A 25,076-nucleotide genomic window follows, 5' to 3' on the forward strand; every position below is an offset into this window, starting at 1 on the left:
CCCATTCGTGATTAATTTCTCTGGAAATTAGGAATACAAAGACACTTCTTACATCCGCTAAAGGGAGTTTATAAAAAACCTATAGTTAATACTATAATGGTGTAATACTGGATGTTTTGTCTTGACATTTGAGGAGAAGACAGTAATGTCTACTCTACTATTATTTATCATAAAACTAGAGTTTTTTTGGAAATCACATAAGAAACATAAAAGGAAGAGGTTACTATTGTTTTTAATTGCAGATGACATATAAAAGTTTATAACAAATTCACTAAAACCCACTAGAACCCAGAAATGAGTATAACAGCATCACCAGATACACGACTGATATACAAAATTCAGCCATGTCATCTGCAGAGGCAATTTCACTTCCTCTCTTCCTATATGAATACCCTTTCTTTCTTTCTCTTGCTGATCTTTGACAAACCTGACAAAAACAAGAAATGGGGAAAGGATTCCCAATTTAATAAGTGGTACAGGGAAAACTGGCTCGACATATGCAGAAAGCTGAAACTGGACCGCTTCCTTACACCTTATACCAAAATTAACTCAAGATGGATTAAAGACTTAAATGTAAAACCTAAAACCATAAAAACTCTGGAAGAAAACTTAGGCAGTACCACTCAGGACATAGGTATGGGCAAAGACTTCATGACTAAAACACCAAAAGCAGTTGCAACAAAAGCCAAAATTGAGGAATGGGATTTAATTAAACTAAAGAGCTTCTGCACAGCAAAAAAAAAAAAAAAAACCTATCATTAGTGTGAACAGGCAACCTACAGAACATGATAAAATTTTTCCAATCTATCCATCTGACAAAGGTCTAATATCCAGAATCTACAAAGAACTTAAACAAATTTGCAAGGAAAAAAAAACAACAAACAACTCCATCATGAACAGACACTTCTCAAAGGAAGACATTTATGTGGCCAGCAAACATGAAAAAAAGCTAATCATCACAGGTCATTAGAGAAATGCAAATCAAAACCACAATGAGATGCCATCTCACGCCAGTTAGAATGGCGATCATTAAAAAATCAGGAAACAACAGACGCCGCTGAGGACGTGGAGAAATAGACACTTTTACACTGTTGGTGGAAGTGTAAATTAGTTCAACCATTGTGGAAGACAGTGTGGTGATTCCTCAAGGATCTAGAACCAGAAATACCATTTGACCCAGCAACTCCATTACTGGGTATATACCCAAAGGATTATAAATCATTCTCCTCTAAAGACACCGGCACAAGTATGTTTATTGCATGCAGTGCTTTCACAATAGCAAAGACTTGGAACCAATCCAAATGACCCTCAATGACAGATTAGATAAAGAAAATGTGGCACATACACACCATGGAATACTATGCAGCCATAAGAAAGGATGAGTTCATGTCCTTTGCAGGGACATAGATGAAGCTGGAAACATCATTCTCAGCAAACTAGCTCAGGAACAGAAAACTTAACACTGCTATATTCCCACTCATAAGTGGAAATTGAGCAATGAGAACACAGAAACAGAAAACCAAACACCACACGTTCTCACTCATAAGTGGGAGTTGGACAATGAAAACACATGAACCCAGGGAGGGGAACAACACACACTGGCGCTTGTCAGGTTGGGGGTGTTGGGGGTAAGGGGAGGGAGAGCATTAGTACAAATACCTAATGCATGTGGGACTTAAAACCTAGATGACAGGTTGATGGGTCCAGCAAATCACCATGGCACATGTATACCTATGTAACAAACCTGCATGTTCTGCACATGTATCACAGAATGTAAAGTTTAATAAAATTTTTAAAATAAATACAAAAATTAACTGGGTGTGGTGGTGCACGCCTGTGATCCCAGCTACTTGGGAGACTGAGACACGAGAACCACTTGAACCCGGGAGGTGGAGGTTGCAGTGAGCCAAGAACATGTCCACTGCACTCCAGCCTGGGCAACAGAATGAAACTGTGTCTCAAAAAAAAAAAATTGTACAGTTTAAAATCCACTTATTCTATCATAGAACCAGATAGCAGCAGTTCGTTTAAAGGATCTGTAAGTATAAGCTCTAATTTTTCTGCCATCTCCAGATAAACACTTGCTTTATTTCCAGTCAGATTTCACTGTTAGAGAGCTGTCCCTTTCAATGGAGTCATACCTGTCTCTAATTTCAATCAGGTTCTACCCGTGCATTCTTGGGTTATATGAAGTACAACTAACTGTTGTTGTTGTTGTTTTCTGCTTGATCCTAAAGAATTTCAAGCCTTTCCTAAGTGTTCAAAATACCAATGGGTAAAAGTTTGGGATTAAAGTTGATTATAAACAGATTCTATGAATTCTCTATATATTATGTGAATGCTTTGTTTTCATCAAGGAAAACATTCTCTCATCCAATTTTTGTAACTCTTGACTATCTCTCACTTATTATATACAAACCATTTAGAATTGGAATGTCCTTTTCGTGAAATGATTCTTTATCATCACGAAATGATTCTCTTCATTCCTAGTGATATTCTTTGCTCTGGAATCTACTTTGTCTGATATTAACATAGGCATTCAAGCTATTTTTTAAATTTGTGTTAGTATCATGTATTTTCTCCCATTCTTTTACTTTTAAACTATTTTTGTATTTATATTTAAAGTATGTCTCTTTAGGCAGCAAATAGTTTGGGCTTCCTTTTTGAAAAATCTAATCTGTCAATCTCTATCTTTTAATTTGCATATATAACCTATATTTATGTATAATACATTTACATAAAGTATATTCTTACATTTAATATATACATAATTTACATAAAACAGATTTACATATTATGTAATCCATATGGTCAGATTTGCATCTACCATCTTATTATTTTTACCAATTGTTTTCTAATTTCATCACCTGTTTTCTATTTTTACTACTTTTTTTTTTTTCTGAGACAGAATCTGACTCTTTTGCCCAAGCTGTAGTGCAGTGGCATGATCCTGGCTCATGGTAGCCTCGACCTCTCTAGGCTCAGGTGATCCTCCTACCTCAGCCTCCCAAGTTACTGGGACTACAGGCATGGGCCACCATTCCTGGCTAATTGTTCTATCTTTTGTAGAGACAGGATTTCACCATGATGCCCAGGCTGGTATCATCTGTGTTTTAATTACCCTTTCTTCTTTTCTGCTTTCTCTTGGATGAATCAAGTGTTATTATTTTATCATTGTATCTTCTTTTGTTAATTTACTAACTATAAACCTTTGGTTGTTATTATTGTTTAAAAAGTTGGTTATTTTTAAAAGAGATTTAAATAATAAAAAAACTTATATATTTATCCATGTAGCTACTCCTTTTAGTGATTTCCTTTCCTTTGCATAGATTCGTATTTCTATCTAATATATTTTTTCTTCTGGCTGCTTGAAAAATCTTCCTTTAACATTTCTTCCAGTGTGGGTCTGCAGTAAGTGCTGAATTCTTTTAACTCTTTTATGTAAAATAGTCTTTATTTCACCCTCACTTTCAAAAGTTGATTTCATGGGACATAGAATTCTAGCTGATAGTTTTTTCCTTCAGTCACTTAAAAATATTGCTTCATGTCCTTTTCACCTAACATTTTTTTTTTAAATCTGGTATTATCTTATTCTTGGTTCCTTTGTATGTAACGGGATTTCTCCCTCACCTCTCTTAGCCATCTACCAGCTGATTTTAAGACTTTTTGTCTCAATATTTTTGAACAATTTGATAATGGTGCCTTGATATAGTTTACACACACACACACACACACACACACACACACACACTGTGCTTAGGATTCTTTGAAATTCTTGGACCTGTTTATAGTTTGAACAAATTCTAACTTTTTTTTTTACTTCCCTAGGCCCACTTTCAGGGACTATAATTATATTAGTCTGCTTACAGTTATCTCACAGTTTGCTGTTGCTCTTATCTTTTTTTTTCTGTTTTATTTTGGATAGTTACCACTGTATACCTTCAAGTTTATTAATCTTTTCTTCAACAAGGTCAAATTTATTGTTAATTACATTTATTATATTTTTAATTTCAGATTCAGTTTAATTTGTTTTGTTTTTATATCTTCCTTGTCTCTGCTTTACATTTTTGAATTTATGAAACGGTTATAATAACTTGTTTAATGTTCTTATGTATAATTCTAACATCCATAACAGTTTTGAGTCATTTATCCTGCTTATGGATCATATTTCCTTGCTTCTTGGTATGCCTAGTAATTTTAGACTGAATGCCAGACATTGCTAATTTTACATTATTGAGTAGTGAATGCTTTTTGTATTTCTATAAATACAGAGTTTTCTCCTGGAACACAGATAAGTTACTTGGAAACCATATAATCATTTTGGGTCTTGCTGTTAAATGTTTTAAAGTAGAACCGATGGCTAATTATCCCCTACTACTGAGCCACAGCCTGGTCTTCTGGGAATCAGAGCTGTCTCCTCCACACAGAGTCTGTGAGCCCGTGCCTGAGCTGCTTCTCCATGCCCTATGGCTTAGACATTTTCTCAGGCCAGTAAACTGGAGCAATTTTAGGGTTTACCTTGTTTGTTATTATTTCATGGATGACTTTTCTTCAAAAGACTGATGTCCACAATCTTGAAAATCGTTGTTTAATATATTTTGTTTTGTATTTGTTGTTGTTGTTTGTTTGCTGCAGGCAGGAGGGTAACCCCAGTCCTTGTTACTTTATTTTGGCTAGAAGAATACATCCAGATAGTTTGTTCCTATTGATTTTGCTTCTTATTATGGGATTATTTTCCTTTTTCTTTGTATGTCTGGTATGTTTAAATTTTCTGCTAGACATTGTGATTTACTTTGTTAGGTGATTGATATTTTTTTGTATTCCTGTAAATATCCTTGAACTTTATTCTGGGACACAATTAAGTTCCTTGGAAATAGTTTACTTATCTCAAGCTTGTTTTTAAGCTTTGTTAGGTGGAAGCAGAATAGGCTTTGAGGTTAATTTTGCCCCACTACTGGGGCAACATATCTCTCTAATCTGTAAATGAATTGCAAGATTTTTCTTTCCGACTGATAGGAACACAAGTTATCTCCTCTCATATGTTAAGTTCTGGATATCGTTCCCTCTAATCCTTGGAGTGATTCTTTCTGCAGCCTGGAGTACTTTTCTCACATACGTTTACTTGTCAGTACTCAACTGAAGATTCTAAATAAACTATGTGCCACAAATCTCCAAAGGTTTCTCTCTGAATCTTTCCCTTCTTGTTAGCATGCCATGGGAATTTTACCTCCTTTGGACTCCCAGACCCTCAACTTTGTATGATCATCTCAGGGAAGCTTCTGGGAGCTACCTGTGTTCTCCCTCTCTGTGCTACAGCCTGGCAACTTTCTCCGGGCAGTGAACTGTGGCAATGTAGGAATAACTTGGTTTGTTTCCCCTCTCCCAAGAATCACTCCACTGTACTATATCATGTCCAATGTCAAAAACAATTGCTTTTGCTTTTATTTTTTTCTCATTGTTTCATGTGAAAGGATAATCTTTTTTCTGTTATTCCATTTATGCCAGAAGCAGAAATCATACTTATAATTTAAAAATAAACTGTTGTATTCCTTAACCCACACCTCAATTTGTGTTTCTGTTTTCAGGATATAAAGCAGGCATATTAATATTCTCATTTCCCCAATTAAAGCCTTCACATTACTTGATTCCTAAGAAAATTATAAAAGCTATGTCTTCAAGCATCTTTAACATTGTTAAGAAAGGTGAAGGACATAGGGAAAAGACAGAATGTTGATTTAATAGACTTCTATCTGATTCCAATTATCACCACTTACTATTTGTGTCTATGGGGAAGTTCCCGTATCTCTCTAAATTTCAGTAAATTGAGAATGGTAATAATGATACATGTCCAACCTATTCTACAGGCTGATCATGAGGACAAATTAGAATGCATACAGAAAAACACTGATAATTTGTAAGCATTTTACAAATGTTAATATTTACCTTCATCAACCAAGACTAGTTTAAGTTCCTTTTTCTCTTTCAATGCATTGATGTCTTTCAATTCTCTTTATTTTTCTAAAGACATACCTCTCCTTTAGACTCACTCCATATTTTCCTTTTCTTTCATATCCTAATGTCACTGAGTAGGTGTTTAAAACTCTGTTGAATAAGAAAGACCAGGAAAAAAATATATATCAGAACACGAGTCAGGAGGCCTGAGTTCCTGTCTCAGCTCTTCCATTTATGGCTAATAGATTTGAGATAAATTAGTCAATCATGCAGATCTTTAAACTTCTCATCCATGACATGGAAATAATACCTTCTCTCCTTAACCTAAAGGTGAGGATCAACTATAAAAAATAAATAGAATATAAATATTTATATATTAACACACACATATTGTGTGCAAATTGGTATTATACAAGTTATTCTGTAACTATGCACTGTTCTATAATAAATTATACAATATTGCTCTATAATAATATAACAAACAAATGCCGTTAGTAATGCTAGTAACTGTAAGAAATACTTAAATAATTTTCTATACAGTTTTTAAGTACTTTTCCCAGCAGCATAACTAGTATTTTTTTTTTATCTAGAAGAGACAGAAAAAATAGTCCCTATACTGTAGACAAAAGATAGTTCTTACTTTTTCCAGGGTTGTTTATGTGGATGACAAACAAATGTCCACTATGTATAGTTTCTTGCTTAGAAATATTAAAATTAAAATTTGTCCTCTCAGAGGTCAGAGATTCTATCGTATTTTCTTTTTCCAGAAATTTAACATTGGGCTCTAGCACAGTGCCAGGCAAATGCAGGCATTTAGTTAATATTTGTCATATTCATGTGGAGAGTATTATGGAGCTTATCTGGAATACCATAACAATTTCTTAACTTTGGGTTTAGATTTTTAAATTTTTAAATTACATTTTAGTGAGTTGGTCCCATGCCTGAGAATTCCCTGATTTTAGAGTTATTACTCATTCACTTCTTCCTGTTTTTTTTTTTTTTGTCTAATGAATCAAAGTTATGGTGTGACACAATGGTTAGTGCTGTTTAACTTGGCACATTCTTAATTTTTGAACCATAAGACCTGGATTTGAGACTCAGCTTGACCCCTTACAAGCCATGTGGCCTCCTGTGAGTTACTGAGCCTCTCTCTGTTTTTGTTACCTTCCTTTTAAACCGGCCTTCTTTCTTAAAGCAACTGAGATGAAATAAAACAGTAATTGTGGAAATTTGTTGTAGATTATAAAGCTGAATTAAGCTTTTAGGTTGTTTGATACTCATTCATTTATTCCTTTCATTAAAAATGTCATTTATCTAATTGGAGAGATAGACAAGTCAACTGACAATTGCAAGACTGTGTCATGAGTGCAAGGTATGGAAGTGGTAATGGCACCAGGTACAGAGGGGCAAAGAGTAAGAACACTCTGTGAAGGGTCAGGAAGGGAGCCCCTGGGAACACACAGTCTAAGCTGAATCCTACAAACAAAGATACACAAGTAAAGAAGGAAAAGATCATCCTACAAAACAAAGAAGCAGTATGTGAATGCTTTAGAAGTGGGAAACATTATCAAGTAAACATTTTTGGTGGATGGTATTTGGGTTAAAGCAAGAGAAGTCAAGAAGTCTGTCTAGCTCTGTTTCACACATTGTTGAAGGACATCAAAATGTGTGCATTAAAGCCTTTGAGAGTAGAAAAGATAAAATCTATACAAAGGAGCCAGCTGAGTGATAACAAATGCAATATGTAAACTCCAACCTGAAAGTTTGTTAACCAGTTGGTTTTCTACTTTATCTAATGGCAAATATCATTTCTTTGACCAAACTTAATCAGATTCCTCTGAACCTTCTTTTTGACTAGGCCTTAACCTTGGCCTATGAGAACTGCAAATTCTTAACCTATATGATGTTGTCTACCCCCTTTTGTACTGAGAGGCTTGAACAAATGTTACCACCATTTATAATACCTCAAGAACATGTTCTTGATGATCCAGACCCTGCTTAAGTTCCTGTCTGAAAAGCTCAATGCTACTTAAATAATTTACTGTTTACCTGACTGTAGACCCATGACCTCCCATTTCTTAGAGCATTTACTTTAGAAAACTTGCAATTGTAAATTAGCAAACACAAATGGCCTAACCACAATGACCAACCTCCTCTGCCACCCTTTTGGTACTTTTCCTTTAGCACATGATATGGTTTGGGTCTGTGTCCCCACCACATCTCATGTTGTAGCTCCCATAATTCCCATGTATTGTGGGAGGGACCCAGTGGGAGATGACTGAATCATGGGGGCGAGTCTTTCCAGTGTTGTTCTTGTGATAGTGAATAAGTCTCACGAGATCTGATGGTTATAGAAGTGGGAGTTTCCCTGCACAAGCTCTCTTTGCCTGCTGCCATCCATGGAGCATGATGTGACTTTCTCCTTCTTGCCTTCTGCCATGATTGTGAAACCTCCCTAGTCATGTGGAACTGTAAATCCAATAAACATCTTTCTTTTCTAAATTGCCCAGTCTTGGGTAAGTCTTTATCAGCAGCATGAAAATGGACTAATACAGTAAATTGGTACCAGGAGTGGGGTGTTTCTGAAAAGATATCCAAACCTGTGGAAGCAACTTTAGAACTTGGTAACAGGCAGAGGTTGGAACAGTTTGGATGGCCCAGAAGAAGATAGGAAAATGTGGGAAAGTTTGGAATTCCCTAGAGACTAGTTGAATGGCCTTGACAAAAATGCTGATAGTGATGTGAATGATAAGGTTCAGGCTGAGGTGCTCTCAGATGGAGATGAGGAACTTGTTGGGAACTGAAGCAAAGATGACTCTTGTTATGTTTTAACAAAGAGACTGGTGGCATTTTGCCCCTACCTTAGAGATTCGTGGAACTTAAACTTCAGAGAGATGATTTAGGGTGTCTGGCAGAAGAAATTTCTAAGCAGCAGAGCATTCAAGAGATAACTTGGGTGCTCTTAAGGGCATTCAACTTTTTAAGGGAAGCAGAACATAAACGTTTGGAAAATCTGCAGCCTGGCTATATGATAAAAAAAAGAAAATCCATTTTATGAGAAGAAATTCAAGTCAGTTGCAGAAATTTGCATAAGTAACAAGGAGCCTGATGTTAATCCCCAAGACAATGGGAAAATGTCTCCAAGGCATATCAGAGGCTTTTGTGGCAGCCCCTCCCATTACAGGCCCAGAGGTTTAAGATGAAAAACTGTTCTCTAGGCCAGGCTTAGGGTCTCTGTGCTGCGTGCAGTCTAGTGACTTGGTGCCCTGCATTGCAGCCACTCCAGTGGCTGAAAGGGACCATGGCTTAGGCTATGGCTTCCAAGGGTGCAAGCCTCAAGTCTTGACAACTTCCACGTGGTGTTGAGCCTGTGAGTGCACAGAAGTCAAGAACTGAGGTTTGAAAACCTCTGCCTAGATTTCAGAAGATGTATGGAAATGCCTGGATACCCACGCAGAAGTTTGCTGTAGGGGCAATGTCCTCATGGAGAACCTCTGCTAGGGCAGTACAGAAGAGAAATGTGGAGTGGGAGCCCCCACGCAGAGTCCCCACTGGGGCACCACCTGGTGGAGCTGTTAGAGGAGAGCCACCGTTCTCCAGACCCCAGAATAGCAGATCCATAGGTAGCTTGCACTGTATGCCTGGGAAAGCCACAAACACTCAATGCCAGCCTGTGAAGGCAGCTCGGAAGGAGGCTGTACCCTGCAAAGCCACAGAGGTAGAGTTGTCCAAGACCATGGGAACCCACCTATTGCATCAGCATGATCTGATATGAGACATAGATTCAAAGAATATCATTTTGGAGCTTTAAGATTTGACTGCCCTACTGAATTTTGGACTTGCATGTGATCTGTAGCCCCTTTATTTTGGCCAATATCTCCCATTTGGAACAGCTGTATTGACCCAATGTCTGTACCCCCATTGTATCTAGAAAGTAACTAAGTTGCTTTTGATTTTACAGGATCATAGGTGGAAGGGACTTGGCTTGTCTCAAGGCGTGGACTTTTGAGTTAATGCTGAAATGAGTTGAGCCTTTGAGGCACTGTTGGGAAGGCGTGATCGGGTTTGAAATGTGAAGATACCAGATTTGGGAGGGGCCAGGGTGGAATGATGTAGTTTGGCTCCATGTTCTGACACAAATCTCATCTTGTAGTTCCCATAATTCTCATGTGTTGTGAGATACCTGTTGAGAGATGATTGAATCATGGAGGCGGGTCTTTTCTGTGATGTTCTCATGATGGTGAATGAGTCTCATGAGATCTGATTGTTTCAAAAATGGGAGTTTCTCTGCACAATCTCTCTTTGCCTGCTGCCATCCACATAAGATGTGACTTGCTCCTCCTTGCCTTCCACCACAATTGTGAGGCCCCCCCCAGGCCATGTGGAACTATAAGTCCAATAAACCTCTTTCTTTTGTAAACTGCCCAGTCTCTGGTACGTCTTTATCAGCAGCATGAAAATGAATGAATACAGCACACCTTAGCATTAAAAAAACATCTTGCCTTTGGTTTTAGCAGAACTGAGCTTGGTTTATACTGGAGTTTCTTTTCTCTATTGGAATAGCCCAGATAAAGTGGGTCTTGCCAGTTTTAATACATTTTCAGCTCTGTTTCTCTTTGACACTATTCTACAGGATCATAAGTTTAATGTAATGGTTACTTAAAGAGAAAGGAGCCTACATAAGACTGCATTCTCAACCATATAACTGTGTCTATACATTTTTACACAGTTTGCATGTGAGTGGGTCAATACATATGGTGAGTGTATTGTTTGCTAGGGCTGCCATCACAAAATATCACAGACTGGGTGACTTAAACAACATAAATTTATTACGTTTTCACATTTCTGGAGACTAGAATTTCAAGATCAAAGTGACAGCAAGTTGGGTTTTCTCTGAAGCTTCCTTCTTGGTTTATAATGGGCAACTTCCCACTGTGTCTTCATGTGGTATTTCCTGTGTGTGTGCATCACTAGTGTCTCTTTTGTGTGTCCAAATTTCCTCTTCTAGTAAGGACATCAATCAGTTTGGCCTAAGGCGTAACCTTATAAGCTCATTTTAACTTCACCACCACTTTTACTTATCTCCAAATATAGGCACATCCTGAGGTAGTGGCGTTTAAGGCTTCAGCATATAAATTTTGGGCTGACAGAGTTTAACTCTTAACGCTGAGTACCTGAGATACATTAGTTACAGTTGTAGGTAATGTGGTTACTACAGTGTGTAGTGTTTAAGAGGCTGGGCTCTGGAGTTTGAATGCCTTTATTACATTGACTGTCATCATTTGCAAGATCACTGCTTACAAGCTGTATGACCTTGGAAAAGTTATAGAATCTCATCAAACCTCAATTTCTTTACCTGTAAGAATAAAATGATACTTAATCTTTATATTTATTGCTGTACCTAACTGCATGAAAATTGTTAGCAAATTTTATTTCTTTACTTTTTTTTTTTTTTTTCCTGAGATGGAGTCTTTCTCTGTCACCCAGGCTGGAGTACAGTGGTGTGATCTTGGCTCGCTGCAAGCTCTTCCTCCCAGATTCAAGCCATTCTCCTGCCTCAGCCTCCCGAGTAGCTGGGACTACAGGTGGCTGCCACAACGCCTGGCTAATTTTATTATTTTTAGTAGAGACGAGTTTTCTTTTTTTTTTAGTACAGATGGAGTTTCACCATGTTAGACAGGATGGTCTTGATCTCCTGACCTTGTGATCTGCCTGCCTCAGCCTCCCAAAGTGCTGGGATTACAGGCGTGAGCCACCGCGCCCGGCCTGCAAATTCTTTTATAAAGATAGATTATCTTTTTCTAACTTTGCTTATAAATCTAACAGTTTCATTCTTGCTTACTGTGCTTACTGTAAACACACACACACAAACACACACACACATTACACATATAAAATTTGCAATGCTTTTTTGCTAAAATTAGGTAGACTCTTAGCTACTTCAGAATTAATTCGTTATGATTTATTGAAAGACTGTAGTTCCTCAAACCTGTTTTCTATTGTCAGGATAAATCCTAGGAGACTTTAAAATGCACTAAATTTCTAAGTGATAAACAGTGTGGGGCCATGGGTCGGGGGTTCAATTAATATCAACTGTAGGGAGAAGCTGATTGTTGTTTCTAAAATAAAATATAAACCATATGAAAATCTTAATACAATTAAAAATTAAACATTGAAACTCCTGTCTTCTTAATCCTAATCTAATAAAAGCAATAATTATGTCTATAAATAGCAGGGTCTATATACTTAGTAAACAAACAATGCCCATCCCATTCTATTATTAGATAAAATGAGATGCCTATCTCTAGAGTTTCTTAGTCTTTCCAGACAAACAGAAAGGAATTCCCACAGAGGGAGTGAAGTTAGTTGACAATGGAACATTACCAGACAAGAAGGTGAGTAAAGGCTGTTTCCCAGTTAGTGTCTTTTACAAAGGAGAATATAGACATGTTAAATTGATGGGGGAAAATATTAGAATTATAGAAAAGAAAATTTAAAAATAAACAAAATAGAAAAGAAATTATTTCATCTTTTAAGGTATCTTAGAATATATAAATTCTACTCATGGTCACGACATACCTCTTTCTGCCTAAGTGATTGTGTGTGTGTGTTTGTGTGTGTGCATAGACAGGGCTGTATCTAGTTAAAGCACTATAATGTCTGGATTCTCTTTGAACTCTATAAAAGTCTGTGAGATGGCCATGGGGAAACTCAGAGAAATTAAAGTTATAAAAAGTGAGACAGTGTCAAGGCTGAGGTGACCATCCCAGCTAGCTCCTACTGCAGGTTTCTTTTGTGACACCAATTTTGGCAGGTAAAGAAAAGATAATAACACCTAATTGGCTGCCTCACAGCACTGCATAAACAAATCAAAAGAGCTAATGAATGGCAGGTTGTTTTGAAAGCTGTGGAAGGTGATCTAATCATAAAAGAGTATAGTTATTTATTAACTATTATGATCATCAAGGATCCCTCTGTATAGAAAAAGAGAAGACTTTAAGAATGATGTAGTAACTTTATGTTTTGGAAATAACCTTTGTTTGTAGTAACATTACTGATCTACAACAATTTTTATAATTTTCTCATTTCCTCCCCCCATATCAGTATTCTTCAGATTCTGGCCAAACTTATAAATGTGTAAGATTGTAAAGTTCATAGTTTTTATTATCTAAGCCCACTCCTTTCTGATGACAGGAAGAAAGTTTCTACATGTTTGATGAATAATTGAAAGAGTTAAAAACAAGGATGATATTTTGAGTTAGAAGAATACCCTGATAACCTAACTCTGACCCAAACCCGAGTTCTCCAAAACTTCAATCCCATTCATTTAAATTTAATATTCATGGTGATTTTCAGGAATGAGGAGTGATTAACAAAGCATGTGATGAATCACCTCTGGATTTACAACATTCCTAAAATGAAACGGAGGAAAAGCCCTAATGAAATGAACCAGCTGATGGGTACTTCCAATTTTGGGGGTGCTCACTGAATCTTCTTTTTACTACTTTCTCCATTTGGAAAATGTATCAGTTTCAAAGTTTTTATTCGTCATTTCAGAAAGGGTTGGCATCACTGAGGAGCTCTTTTCCAGTAAGAAGGAAACCAATGTCTTCAATGTTTCCTCATAGTAGAGATTCCTAAGAGAGGCAATCATCTTTTGGTTCTTCTGTTCCACCCTAGTACCACTTCCACTCCTGGGAATATTCTCCATTTGGGCTAGACTAGGGATCACTAGAGCATAATACACAGTCATTGATTCCATTTTAATGCATCAAACTGTTTTACCATCAGTAACAGAATATATGGTTGGGACACATTTCGTATGGTCTGACAGGGCAGATGAAAGATAAAAAATTAGTACTGATATGTTAATATTTAGAAGAGGCTTTTAGAGAAAGAGACAAAAAAATCAATGCTGGTTGAAACAGAGCAATGGTTTTGGTAAGTTTTAACAGGTAATGTTTTGATTTGTTTAGGCATTATGGTTTAAAATACAATTAAAAGAAAAAGTGAACATATATCTTTGTAGTTTAATTTCACCTCAAAATGTGTTTGGGTAATTATTCTATGCTGAGTAAACGTAAATCTATGGGCGAAATCCACCATCAACAGATGTTGACTTTTCTTGGTATCTTAGAAATTATCTAGTACAATCACATTATTATAATTATGTAAAAATGCAAGACCAGCTATCATTAACTATCAAGCTTATCACATAAACTTGATATTTGTTCTAAGCACCTCTCTCTCTCTCACACACACACACACATGCATTATATATATGATTTATCTCTAATCCTCTTAACACTAGTACAATATAGGTGTTATTATTTTTATTTTACATATTAGGAAAATGAGACATAGAGAAAACAAGTGACTTGTCCAAGGCAACATGGCTAACAAGTCAAGATTTGGACCCAGATCTACCTTGCTTCAAAGCTGGGTTCATTTCTATCCCTACATAGTTGAAAAGACTACACAGAATAGAAACAGATTTCTTTTTTTTTTTTTTTTTTTTTTTAATTTATTTATTATTATTATACTTTAAGTTGTAGGGTACATGTGCATAACATGCAGGTTTGTTACATATATGTATGCTGTGCCATGTTAGTCTGCTGCACCCATCAACTCGTCATTTTACATCAGGGTGACTCCAGTACTTGGTCTCCCTCCCCCCTCCCATGATAGGCCCCGGTGTGTGATGTTCCTTCCTGAGTCCAAGTGATCTCGTTGTTCAGTTCCCACCTATGAGTGAGAACATGCGGTGTTTGGTTTTCTGTTCTTGTGATAGTTTGCTAAGAATGATGGTTTCCAGCTGCATCCATGTCCCTACAAAGGACGCAAACTCATCCTTTTTTATGGCTGCATAGTATTCCATGGTGTATATGTGCCACATTTTCTTAATCCAATCTGTCACTGATGGACATTTGGGTTGATTCCAGCTATTGTGAATAGTGCTGCAATAAACATACGTGTGCATGTGTCTTTATAGCAGCATAATTTATAATCCTTTGGGTATATCCCCAGTAATGGGATGGCTGGGTCATATGGTACATCTAGTTCTAGATCCTTGAGGAATCGCCATACTGTTTTCCATAATGGTTGAACTAGTTTACAATCCCACCAACAGTGTAAAAGTGTTCCTATTTCTCCACATCCTCTCCAGCACCTGTTGTTTCCTGACTTTTTAATGATCGCCATTCTAACTGGTGTGAGATGGTATCTCATTGTGGTTTTGATTTGCATTTCTCTGATGGCCAGTGATGATGAGCATTTTTTCATGTGTTTGTTGGCTGTATGAATGTCTTCTTTTGAGAAATGTCTATTCATATCCTTTGCCCACTTTTTGATGGGGTTGTTTGTTTTTTTCTTGTAAATTTGTTTGAGTTCTTTGTAGGTTCTGGATATTAGCCCTTTGTCAGATGAGTAGATTGCAAAAATTTTCTCCCATTCTGTAGGTTGCCTGTTCACTCTGATGGTAGTTTCTTTTGCTGTGCAGAAGCTCTTTAGTTTAATGAGATCCCATTTGTCAATTTTGGCTTTTGCTGCCGTTGCTTTTGGTGTTTTAGACATGAAGTCTTTGCCCATGCCTATGTCCTGAATGGTACTACCTAGGTTTTCCTCTAGGATTTTTATGGTATTAGGTCTAACATTTAAGTCTCTAATCCATCTTGAATTAATTTTCGTATAAGGAGTAAGGAAAGGATCCAGTTTCAGCTTTCTACTTATGGCTAGCCAATTTTCCCAGCACCATTTATTAAATAGGGAATCCTTTCCCCATTTCTTGTTTTTCTCAGGTTTGTCAAAGATCTGATGGCTGTAGATGTGTGGTATTATTTCTGAGGACTCTGTTCTGTTCCATTGGTCTATATCTCTGTTTTGGTACCAGTACCATGCTGTTTTGGTTACTGTAGCCTTGTAGTATAGTTTGAAGTCAGGTAGCGTGATGCCTCCAGCTTTGTTCTTTTGACTTAGGATTGTCTTGGAGATGCGGGCTCTTTTTTGGTTCCATATGAACTTTAAAGCAGTTTTTTCCAATTCTGTGAAGAAACTCATTGGTAGCTTGATGGGGATGGCATTGAATCTATAAATTACCTTGGGCAGTATGGCCATTTTCACGATATTGATTCTTCCTATCCATGAGCATGGTATGTTCTTCCATTTGTTTGTGTCCTCTTTTATTTCAGTGAGCAGTGGTTTGTAGTTCTCCTTGAAGAGGTCCTTTACATCCCTTGTAAGTTGGATTCCTAGGTATTTGATTCTCTTTGAAGCAATTGTGAATGGAAGTTCATTCATGATTTGGCTCTGTGTTTGTCTGTTATTGGTGTATAAGAATGCTTGTGATTTTTGCACATTAATTTTGTATCCTGAGACTTTGCTGAAGTTGCTTATCAGCTTAAGGAGGGTTTTTTGAAAAGATCAACAAAATTGACAGACCACTAGCAAGACTAATAAAGAAGAAAAGAGAGAAGAATCAAATCGACGCAATTAAAAATGATAAAGGGGATATCACCACCGACCCCACAGAAATACAAACTACCATCAGAGAATACTATAAACACCTCTACGCAAATAAACTGGAAAACCTAGAAGAAATGGATAATTTCCTGGACACTTACACTCTTCCAAGACTAAACCAGGAAGAAGTTGAATCCCTGAATAGACCAATAGTAGGCTCTGAAATTGAGGCAATAATTAACAGCCTACCAACCAAAAAAAGTCCAGGACCAGATGGATTCACAGCTGAATTCTACCAGAGGTACAAGGAGGAGCTGGTACCATTCCTTCTGAAACTATTCCAATCAATAGAAAAAGAGGGAATCCTCCCTAACTCATTTTATGAGGCCAACATCATCCTGATACCAAAGCCTGGCAGAGACACAACAAAAAAAGAGAATTTTAGACCAATATCCCTGATGAACATCGATGCAAAAATCCTCAATAAAATACTGGCAAACCGGATTCAACAACACATCAAAAAGCTTATCCACCATGATCAAGTGGGCTTCATCCCTGGGATGCAAGGCTGGTTCAACATTCGCAAATCAATAAACATAATCCAGCATATAAACAGAACCAAAGACAAGAACCACATGATTATCTCAATAGATGCAGAAAAGGCTTTTGACAAAATTCAACAGCCCTTCATGCTAAAAACGCTCAATAAATTCGGTATTGATGGAACGTACCTCAAAATAATAAGAGCTATTTATGACAAACCCACAGCCAATATCATACTGAATGGGCAAAAACTGGAAAAATTCCCTTTGAACACTGGCACAAGACAGGGATGCCCTCTCTCACCACTCCTATTCAACATAGTGTTGGAAGTTCTGGCTAGGGCAATTAGGCAAGAGAAAGAAATCAGGGGTATTCAGTTAGGAAAAGAAGAAGTCAAATTGTCCCTGTTTGCAGATGACATGATTGTATATTTAGAAAACCCCATTGTCTCGGCCCAGAAACAGATTTCTGAAACACCGTCTCATTCTCTTTCCATTAAGCTATGATGGACTTTGATTTTCTAACCTGTAACAGTTATGGAATTTGAACTCGCTCTGCATGTTCAGTAATTTTACTATTCCATTGGAAAGGAGCCAAGCTACAACAATAGTGCAGACCTTGAAACCAACGATTATATGTGTGTGTGTGTGTGTGTGTATTTATATATTTCATTTTTTTTAAGATGAGGGGAGTTTCGCTCTGTCACCCAGGCTGGAGTGCAGTGGCGCGATCTCAACTCATGCACCCTCCGCCTCCCGGGTTCAAGTGATTCTCCTGCCTCAGCCTCCAGAGTAGCTAGGACTACAGGTGTGCACCACCAAGCTCATCTAATTTTCGTATTTTGTATTTTAATAGAGACGGGGTTTCACCATCTTGGCCAGGATGGTCTCAATCTCCTGACCTCGTGATCCACCCGCCTCTGCCTCCCAAAGTGCTGGGATTACAGGTGTGATCCACTGTGTCTGGCCCAATGATTATATTTTTATAGGAAATAATTTCATGAGAGAAAAAAGAAAGGACATATCTCACTGTGATAAATCTCATAATATTGGCATACTCCCTAAGCTGGGCAACCTTGATCAGCTTTCTGGAACCATCATAAAAAGGCCTTTAATTGGATAAAATCTTGAACTTTTCTTCTATGGATGTGAAGACCCTGAGAAGTACTGGAATGAAACAATTTTGCTCTGGTTTCAGTCATCTTCACATGTTTCTTCAGGTGCTTTCTTAAGCCATTAGGGCAAAATAAGCTGGTAGAAATAAAGGTATTACTTGTAGGATGAAAGAAGGAACTAAGGAGAAGAAACTTTCTCTAGAAAAATATCACATTTACATATTTATAATTGTTAACAACTTTTTTCTTCTTTTCTTTTTGGGAGACTAAATAATGGGATGATACAGGAAGAAATCTAATTTAGAGAAAACTGAGCCAAATTTTTCAAACAGTAATATGGGTAATCATGGTAATCACAGGCTATGGAAAGTTAAACTGAGTCTCCAATGTTTATGATTATGATGTTTGGCTGGAATATAAAATAAGGCTCCATAATATAAAATATCCTGCAGATTGAGAAGTTTTAAAAGTAGTTACATACAAATTTTATTTTTCCAATGTTTCTGCCTTTTCTAATGTCTAAGGGTGAAGCAGTGTACAGAGAGGAAAGAATGCTGTATGTGTGGTCTGCTTGAAAGTGCTGGATGCCTCCTCTGCCTGCTCCAACTAAAATGTCTGCTTATGAGAAAGCCATGGCTCCTCTGAGTTCCTGCCTCCCCATATATTCAACATTAGAACTTTGCTAGCTTATCTTTTAGGGTCGTTCAACTCTAACATATATATGAGTCTGTGACGCTGAACTCAGACGCTTCAGAACACCTACAAATGAAAGGCACAGGAACCCTGGGTTTCTCTAGATGTGGAAATCTTTAAATCTATACCTGACTGGTAGGACAACCAATCTGTCTTCCTTTCCTCTCTCCTCCCACTTATGAAGGGAGTCCAGTCAAAAATATGTTTATCTACAAGGTAGTATATCTGGCATTTCTGGGGAATTCAGTTCTTATATAGAATTATAGAATATTCAACTTTGAGTAGGGTCTGTGGACTCAATCCATTGCATTCTGGGGGAGGTACCATGAAAGCACATTACTACTTTAGAGATAGATATTCTCTGTTCAAACCTGACACCCTGTCGGGATCCTGAAGGATAGAAGCTAAAGTGGTGTGGTATATGAGTCCCATGACCTTGAACAACTGGTTTTATGTGGGTGTCACCAGTGCTTTATAAAAGTAAACTGCATCTCCCCGAGTTCAGTCATACTGCACCAGCTGAGCAATGCACGGAGTGGACCTGTAGGCGACTTGCATCATCTTCAACATGAAGATAGCCACAGTGTCAGTGCTTCTGTCCTTGGCTCTTTGCCTCATACAAGGTGAGCAATTTGTGTGTAATCTAAGCTTCTTGCTACACAACTCAAAGCCCTGGGGAAGGGACTTTTCTCCCCCTACTCCTGCCAAAAAACGTTTATGTATGTATATATAATCCTGAAATATCTTGCCAGACACAGAGTTCTGAAGATTTATATATGCGGCTTTATAATTATGTTGTTATCTTTAGAAATGGCAAGTAGTTTGAGATAATCTGAATTTTTTAACCATGAGAAATTCTTCCATTAATTCTTTAATTCTGAAAACTGAATAGATTCTTCTTCATCTTCCTCTTACTAAATGTATCAATTCATAGTACATATACTTATCTACATAATAGACATTTAAAACTTAATTGTAAATAATATATGTATTTTAATGTTATAGGCATAAATGAAATATCTTTAAAAATTCAATCATCTGTTCTTATTTTAAAGCAGTAGAGTCTTCTAGCTTATTTTAGTCTTGTGTTTTCAAGTGCTAAATGGGTTGAAAGCATTTCTTCCAAAGAGTGAGGGACTTTTGTGGGAGGTGGAGGGCAGATTTTTATATTTGCTATTTAACCTTAGGAGAACACAAATTTCCTAGACTTATGTTGCTCTGAAACATTAAAATTTTAAAAAAGAGAAACTCAGAGATAGTCTTAAATCATATACAAATAATGCCCACTTTCCTAAAATAGGTATGTAGGTACAAAAGAGCCTAAGTTAATGAGAAAGTATAATAGCCTGTGATCTTAATCTTACCTTCTGTCAGATCTCTAACTTTTGTAGCTGTAATAAGGAGGTAGAGCTGCCAGAATTCAGAAAATTAAATTGTATTTATATATCCTATAAATGTAATGCTATATTATAGTTTCAACTAAAACTATAATATAGTTTCAAAATTATATTATAATTGCTATAGTATTTTGCATGTATGTTATGTTGTAATTTTAAAAGGGAGGCTGCCATTTATTGCTCCAAAAGGACCTTTTGAAGATGAGTGATTTTGGTGGGGTTAGAATTCACATAAATATTATTTTCCAAAGTAATTGTAACTTTCTGAGTGATTAGACCTTTGTGAGTATATATACTAATCTCCTGGTCCAGCGCCCTTCTTTTATTTGCCATGGTAAATCTTAATGTGTTCAAAAACAATTTGTGGTTTTACAACATATTGTCATTAAAGCAATCAGGACACTACATTAAATGAATTGTTTTGTTTATTAAATATTGTACATTTCCTTAACTTTGGTTTCTATATTTTCATCCCAGATGCTGCCAGTGAGAATGAAGATCAGGTTAGTCCTGCTTTTTCTGTTCATTGAATTCATTCCAAGATTCCCAAAGAAAAATGGTTTGTGGCCAACACCTTCATGTTAATAATACAAACATATTATACTGGTAGGTACTAATAGCTTTTATTGAAAACACAGAAACAGATTTTTATGAATCAAGACATGAATCTTTCTCTCTCTCTCTCTCTCTCCTTCTCCCTCTCTCTCTCTCTCATACACACAGAGACACACACACGCCCAACATATTAATGATGATGGATGTCTGCAAGAGGCAATTTATCATGTTAAATGAGCACTTTAACATTTCATAAACAAAAAGTAAATCAACTGGAAAACTACTGTTGTTTCATTTAACATCTGAACAAGCCATGATACACCACATAGGAAGCTAAAATAAATTTTCTAGTAATCATTATGCAAAAGAGGGTGCTCTGTATCTTGAATATAGTGTATATAGTTCACCTATTAAATATTTATTGAGCATCTATTAGATGCCAGACACTGTTTGAGATGCTGTTGATATTTTTAAGTAAACAAAATAAATGAAATTCCTGCCCTGAAAATTACATTTTAGTGTAGGAAGACAGACAAATTTATAAGTAGCTTAGCAAAACATATGGTACATTAAATAATGACAAATGCTAGGAGAAAAATAAATCAGGAGGCATAATAGGATCCCAAAGAATGGAGGTGGTATCCATTCTCATAAGGGTAATCAGGGAAGTGCTCTCTGGAGAGACAGTATTAAAATAGGGATCTGAAGGTCATAAGGGAATGAACCATGAAGGTGTTTGCAGTTTACAACAGACCAGACAGAAGCACCTGTGAGGGCAGAGGTCCTGATGCAAGAAGGCGCTTTACCAACTCTTAAAACTCTTTTGTTTGATAAATTAAAAAACCATTTTGTACTAGAAGTTAAATTTTTTCATCTATTTGAAAGAGAAGATGACCAATTACTCTCTCACACACATTTTGTATATTTATATACACACACACTGCTATGCATGCTCCTAATTCAGCACTTAAAACACAATTTTAAATGTTTTGCTGAATATGTGTCAAAATTTGTTGTATCTCTGGCCATGAACATTAAAGGAATAAAAATGTGAAACAGCTATTCTTTACGTTGAAACTCTGAGAACCATGGTTACAATACTCTCTTGACGTATTTTGTTGCAATTATTTGTTTTTTTTAAAGAAACTTCTTACATGAGTGTTCTAGATAATTTTATCATGCTCTCTACTATTTCATCTAAGTTTACTGATTAAGGAGAAGTCCAGAAAGTTCAGTAGAGTAGAAAATAAGCTAGACTTCTGGGAAACAGAGAGCATGCTCACTTGGATGTTTTATCCTGGAAAAAAGAAGGATGTTACATAAGTCTCACGGTGTATAAAACCATCATTTTCTTTTTCAGAGTCCGTGATGATGGTTGGTGATTTGTGGCAGATACTGGGACTTTTACACTGATATTTTTCATAGCATTAACCTCCATTTCACTGAAAACCATTTTAAAAACAAATTTAGTGACTTCTTATATTTGGTATTAAAGGCAAGAACACAAAGAAGTAATGATTTATTTGGAAGCCTTTCTAATCAGAGTTTTTGGATACTGTGTCAGAAATGAAAACTATTGATGTAGTCTTTTTTATGATGCTGCAATTTGGTTATTTTCCAACTTTAGTAGCTTGGGTTCCTTTCAGCATGATAAAAGCATGTTAAATGTCATAAACATGAACCTAAACAGCAGGGAAAAGCACTGCAGCAAACTGCAAGGATCTTAAGCATGCTTAAATTTGTCATCACCTAAGAGTCATTCTTCAGGCAAAAGCAAGCTGGTCAGCGCTCTAACACGGAGATAGGGCAATGGCAGCTCCTGGAGGGTTTCATTATAATAGCTGGAGATGGACAATAGAAGACTGCAAATTAGGCCTCAGCCAGTGAGGGAAACAGGAAGAACTTGGCCCTAGAGGGCTTCAGTTTTCCTGGGACATGCTGAGAAAAAGAGAATAATGGCAACAGTAACAAAACAAAACAAAAACAGGCCAGGGACTGGAAGTTACCCTGCAAGTAAACAGTCGCTGAAAAGTCATCTACTCAACTCAGGAGGGCTTTTGGTCTAAATATGCTTCTGTTTCAACCGTCTCTATTGTGGTCATTGAAAGCCATTTTGCTCAGAGAAAAACTCTACTGCTGCTTTCCATTTTTATGGTCTTTTCCTGTTTCCCAAGAGAATACATTGGATAATTTCATAACTCAGAAAAATAGCACTGAATCTCATCTTAACTAATTAATCACTGTGAACAAGTTTCTCAACCTATTATCTGGGCCTCTGATGCTCAGTTTGTAAGAAAAGGAGTCTTTCTAGGAATTAAGCTCTCATCTAATAGTGACATTGGATAAGTCCAATTTAGGGATTATTCTGATTGATGCAACTCTTTAATTATTTTTTTATAAGTAGAGACAAGGTCTCATTATATTTCCCAAGAGGGTCTTGAACTTCTGGCTTCAAGCAATTCTCCTGCCTTGGCATCCAAAAGTGCTGAGATTACAGGCATGAGCCACTGCACCTGGTCTGATGCTACTCTTTTATGATAAACATTCAAAATTATTTATAGCTTTATTCCAGGATTATCATGAGTCTTCTACACACTTTCTATAAGACTTACTTAATAAGGGATTTTTTTTTTTTTTTTTTATTATTACAAAGGCCTCAGGCCTTTCTCTGATTCTACTGTATGGATTTTAGGATCAATTATATTCGGCAAGGTAAGCACAACTTGCAAAGTTGGCATTTGATACTGTAGAGTCAGAGATCAGACAGATCTCAAGATGCCCAGTAATTAATCTGTGTCCAGAAATTACTACTGTGCTACTCTGATGGAGTTACTGTGTAGTGATAATAATCTTAGATACATTTTAGCATGCCATCCTTAGCAAAATTTCCCAGGGCTGGTCTGTGATATATTTTAGTGATTCTCCTTCACCATTAATCATTTTGCAAGTGCTACCAACTGCCTACCATTTTTAAGAGGCTACATTAAGAACAGCTTTATTCATCCAGGCAAGTATACTTCTGTTTTACCTACCTAATGCTGTATCTAGGGCACCTAGCAAAGTATAGTAATCTAATAATAAGAGATTGCTGGCTCATTCAATGATGATCATAAAGATATAGGAGACTACCAGAGTTCAAGACCAGACTGGGTGACATAGTGAGACCCTGCATCTCCCAAAAATCAATCAATCAATCAATCAATCAATCAATCAATCAATCAACAAATAAGAAAGAAAGAAAGAAAAAGCACAAAACACCCCAGATACAGATATAGGAGTCTAAATAGAAACCTTTAGTAAATTTTTTGGAAGAGGTTGTGTTTGTCAGAGTTGAAGCAAAAGCTTTGTTTGTTTCCTGATACAAGCAATTTGAAGCAGATTTTTTTAAAAAAAATCAAAACAAAAACCAGCAAAAATCCCCTTAGATTCCAAAGGCTTAATCTAAAGACCTTGTGAATTTTCACTGGGTACAGAGGTGGATGCTTTTAATCCCAGCACTTTGGGAGGCTAAGGCAGGTGGATCATTTGAAGTCAGGAGTTCAAGACCAGCCTGCCCAACATGGTGAAATCCCATCTCTGCTAAAAATATAAAAATTACCCAGATGTGGTGGCATGCACCTGTAGTCCCGGCTACTCAGGGGGCTCAGGCAGGAGAACCTCTTGAACCTGGGAGGCAGAGGTTGCAGTGAGCTGAGATCGCGCCACTGTACTCCAGGGTGGGCGACACAGCAAGATTCTGTCTAAAACTAAATAAATAAATTCCTAGTGAGTTTTCTAAATTAAAAGGGAATATAACATTTTAAAGTCATACTTTACTAGGTAGCACATACTTTACTAGGTAGCACATATTTTAAGCTCCTAAAAAAGAATGCGTGATGTATAGCAGGACTTTCATAAAATGTATTGAATGAATGAAAAGAAGGAATTACCACTTTTGAGGGTCATTGTACTTTCTATTTCCCCACCAATTCTATTATTTAAAATGTTTCCACTGTCCTCCTTAAACTTTGTATAACACAGTTATTGGTATTTACAAAACTAAAAGCCCAAAACAAATATAGTAGGATTTTAGTTCCAAATGATGTGTCAAAAAAATTATGAGAGAGAGAGAGAGAGAGATAAAGGCTTATGCAATTATTGAGAAATTTCCTCAGTACTTCCATAGATTCACAAGGTTTGATTCTGATGGTAGTTATAGTAGTGTTGATGGCATTTGTGGTGATGGTGGTGGGGGTGGGAATATGGGTTTTTAAAAAAATATAACACAAATTTGAAAATGCAAAATGGTTACGCCTCTCCCAGAACCTCAGAAGGGGGATGTGACAGTGAAGGGCCCTGAATCTTAAGCTTTATTAGCTTTAAGG

General features: G+C 36.8%; 1 protein-coding gene across 8 annotated transcripts in view; it reads left to right on the top strand.

Annotated features, from left to right (window-relative positions):
• SPINK5 (serine peptidase inhibitor Kazal type 5) overlaps window positions 1-25,076 on the top strand; it is a 111,957-nt gene that overhangs the window by 17,813 nt on the left and 69,068 nt on the right. For 2 of the 8 annotated variants that reach the window (XM_031666528.1, XM_031666530.1), the window contains exons 1-2: window positions 17,946-19,383; window positions 20,635-20,660. In XM_031666528.1, the coding sequence (XP_031522388.1) occupies window positions 19,329-19,383; window positions 20,635-20,660 (81 nt within the window). In that variant the 5' untranslated portion in view covers window positions 17,946-19,328. Of the gene's footprint in view, window positions 1-11,667; window positions 12,348-17,943; window positions 19,384-20,634; window positions 20,661-25,076 lie in introns of those variants that run through there. The other 6 variants (XM_031666526.1, XM_031666527.1, XM_031666533.1 and 3 more) reach the window with 6 other exon arrangements.

This window comes from Papio anubis, chromosome 5 (genome assembly GCF_008728515.1).
Source record: "Papio anubis isolate 15944 chromosome 5, Panubis1.0, whole genome shotgun sequence".
Classification (NCBI taxonomy): domain Eukaryota; kingdom Metazoa; phylum Chordata; class Mammalia; order Primates; family Cercopithecidae; genus Papio; species Papio anubis.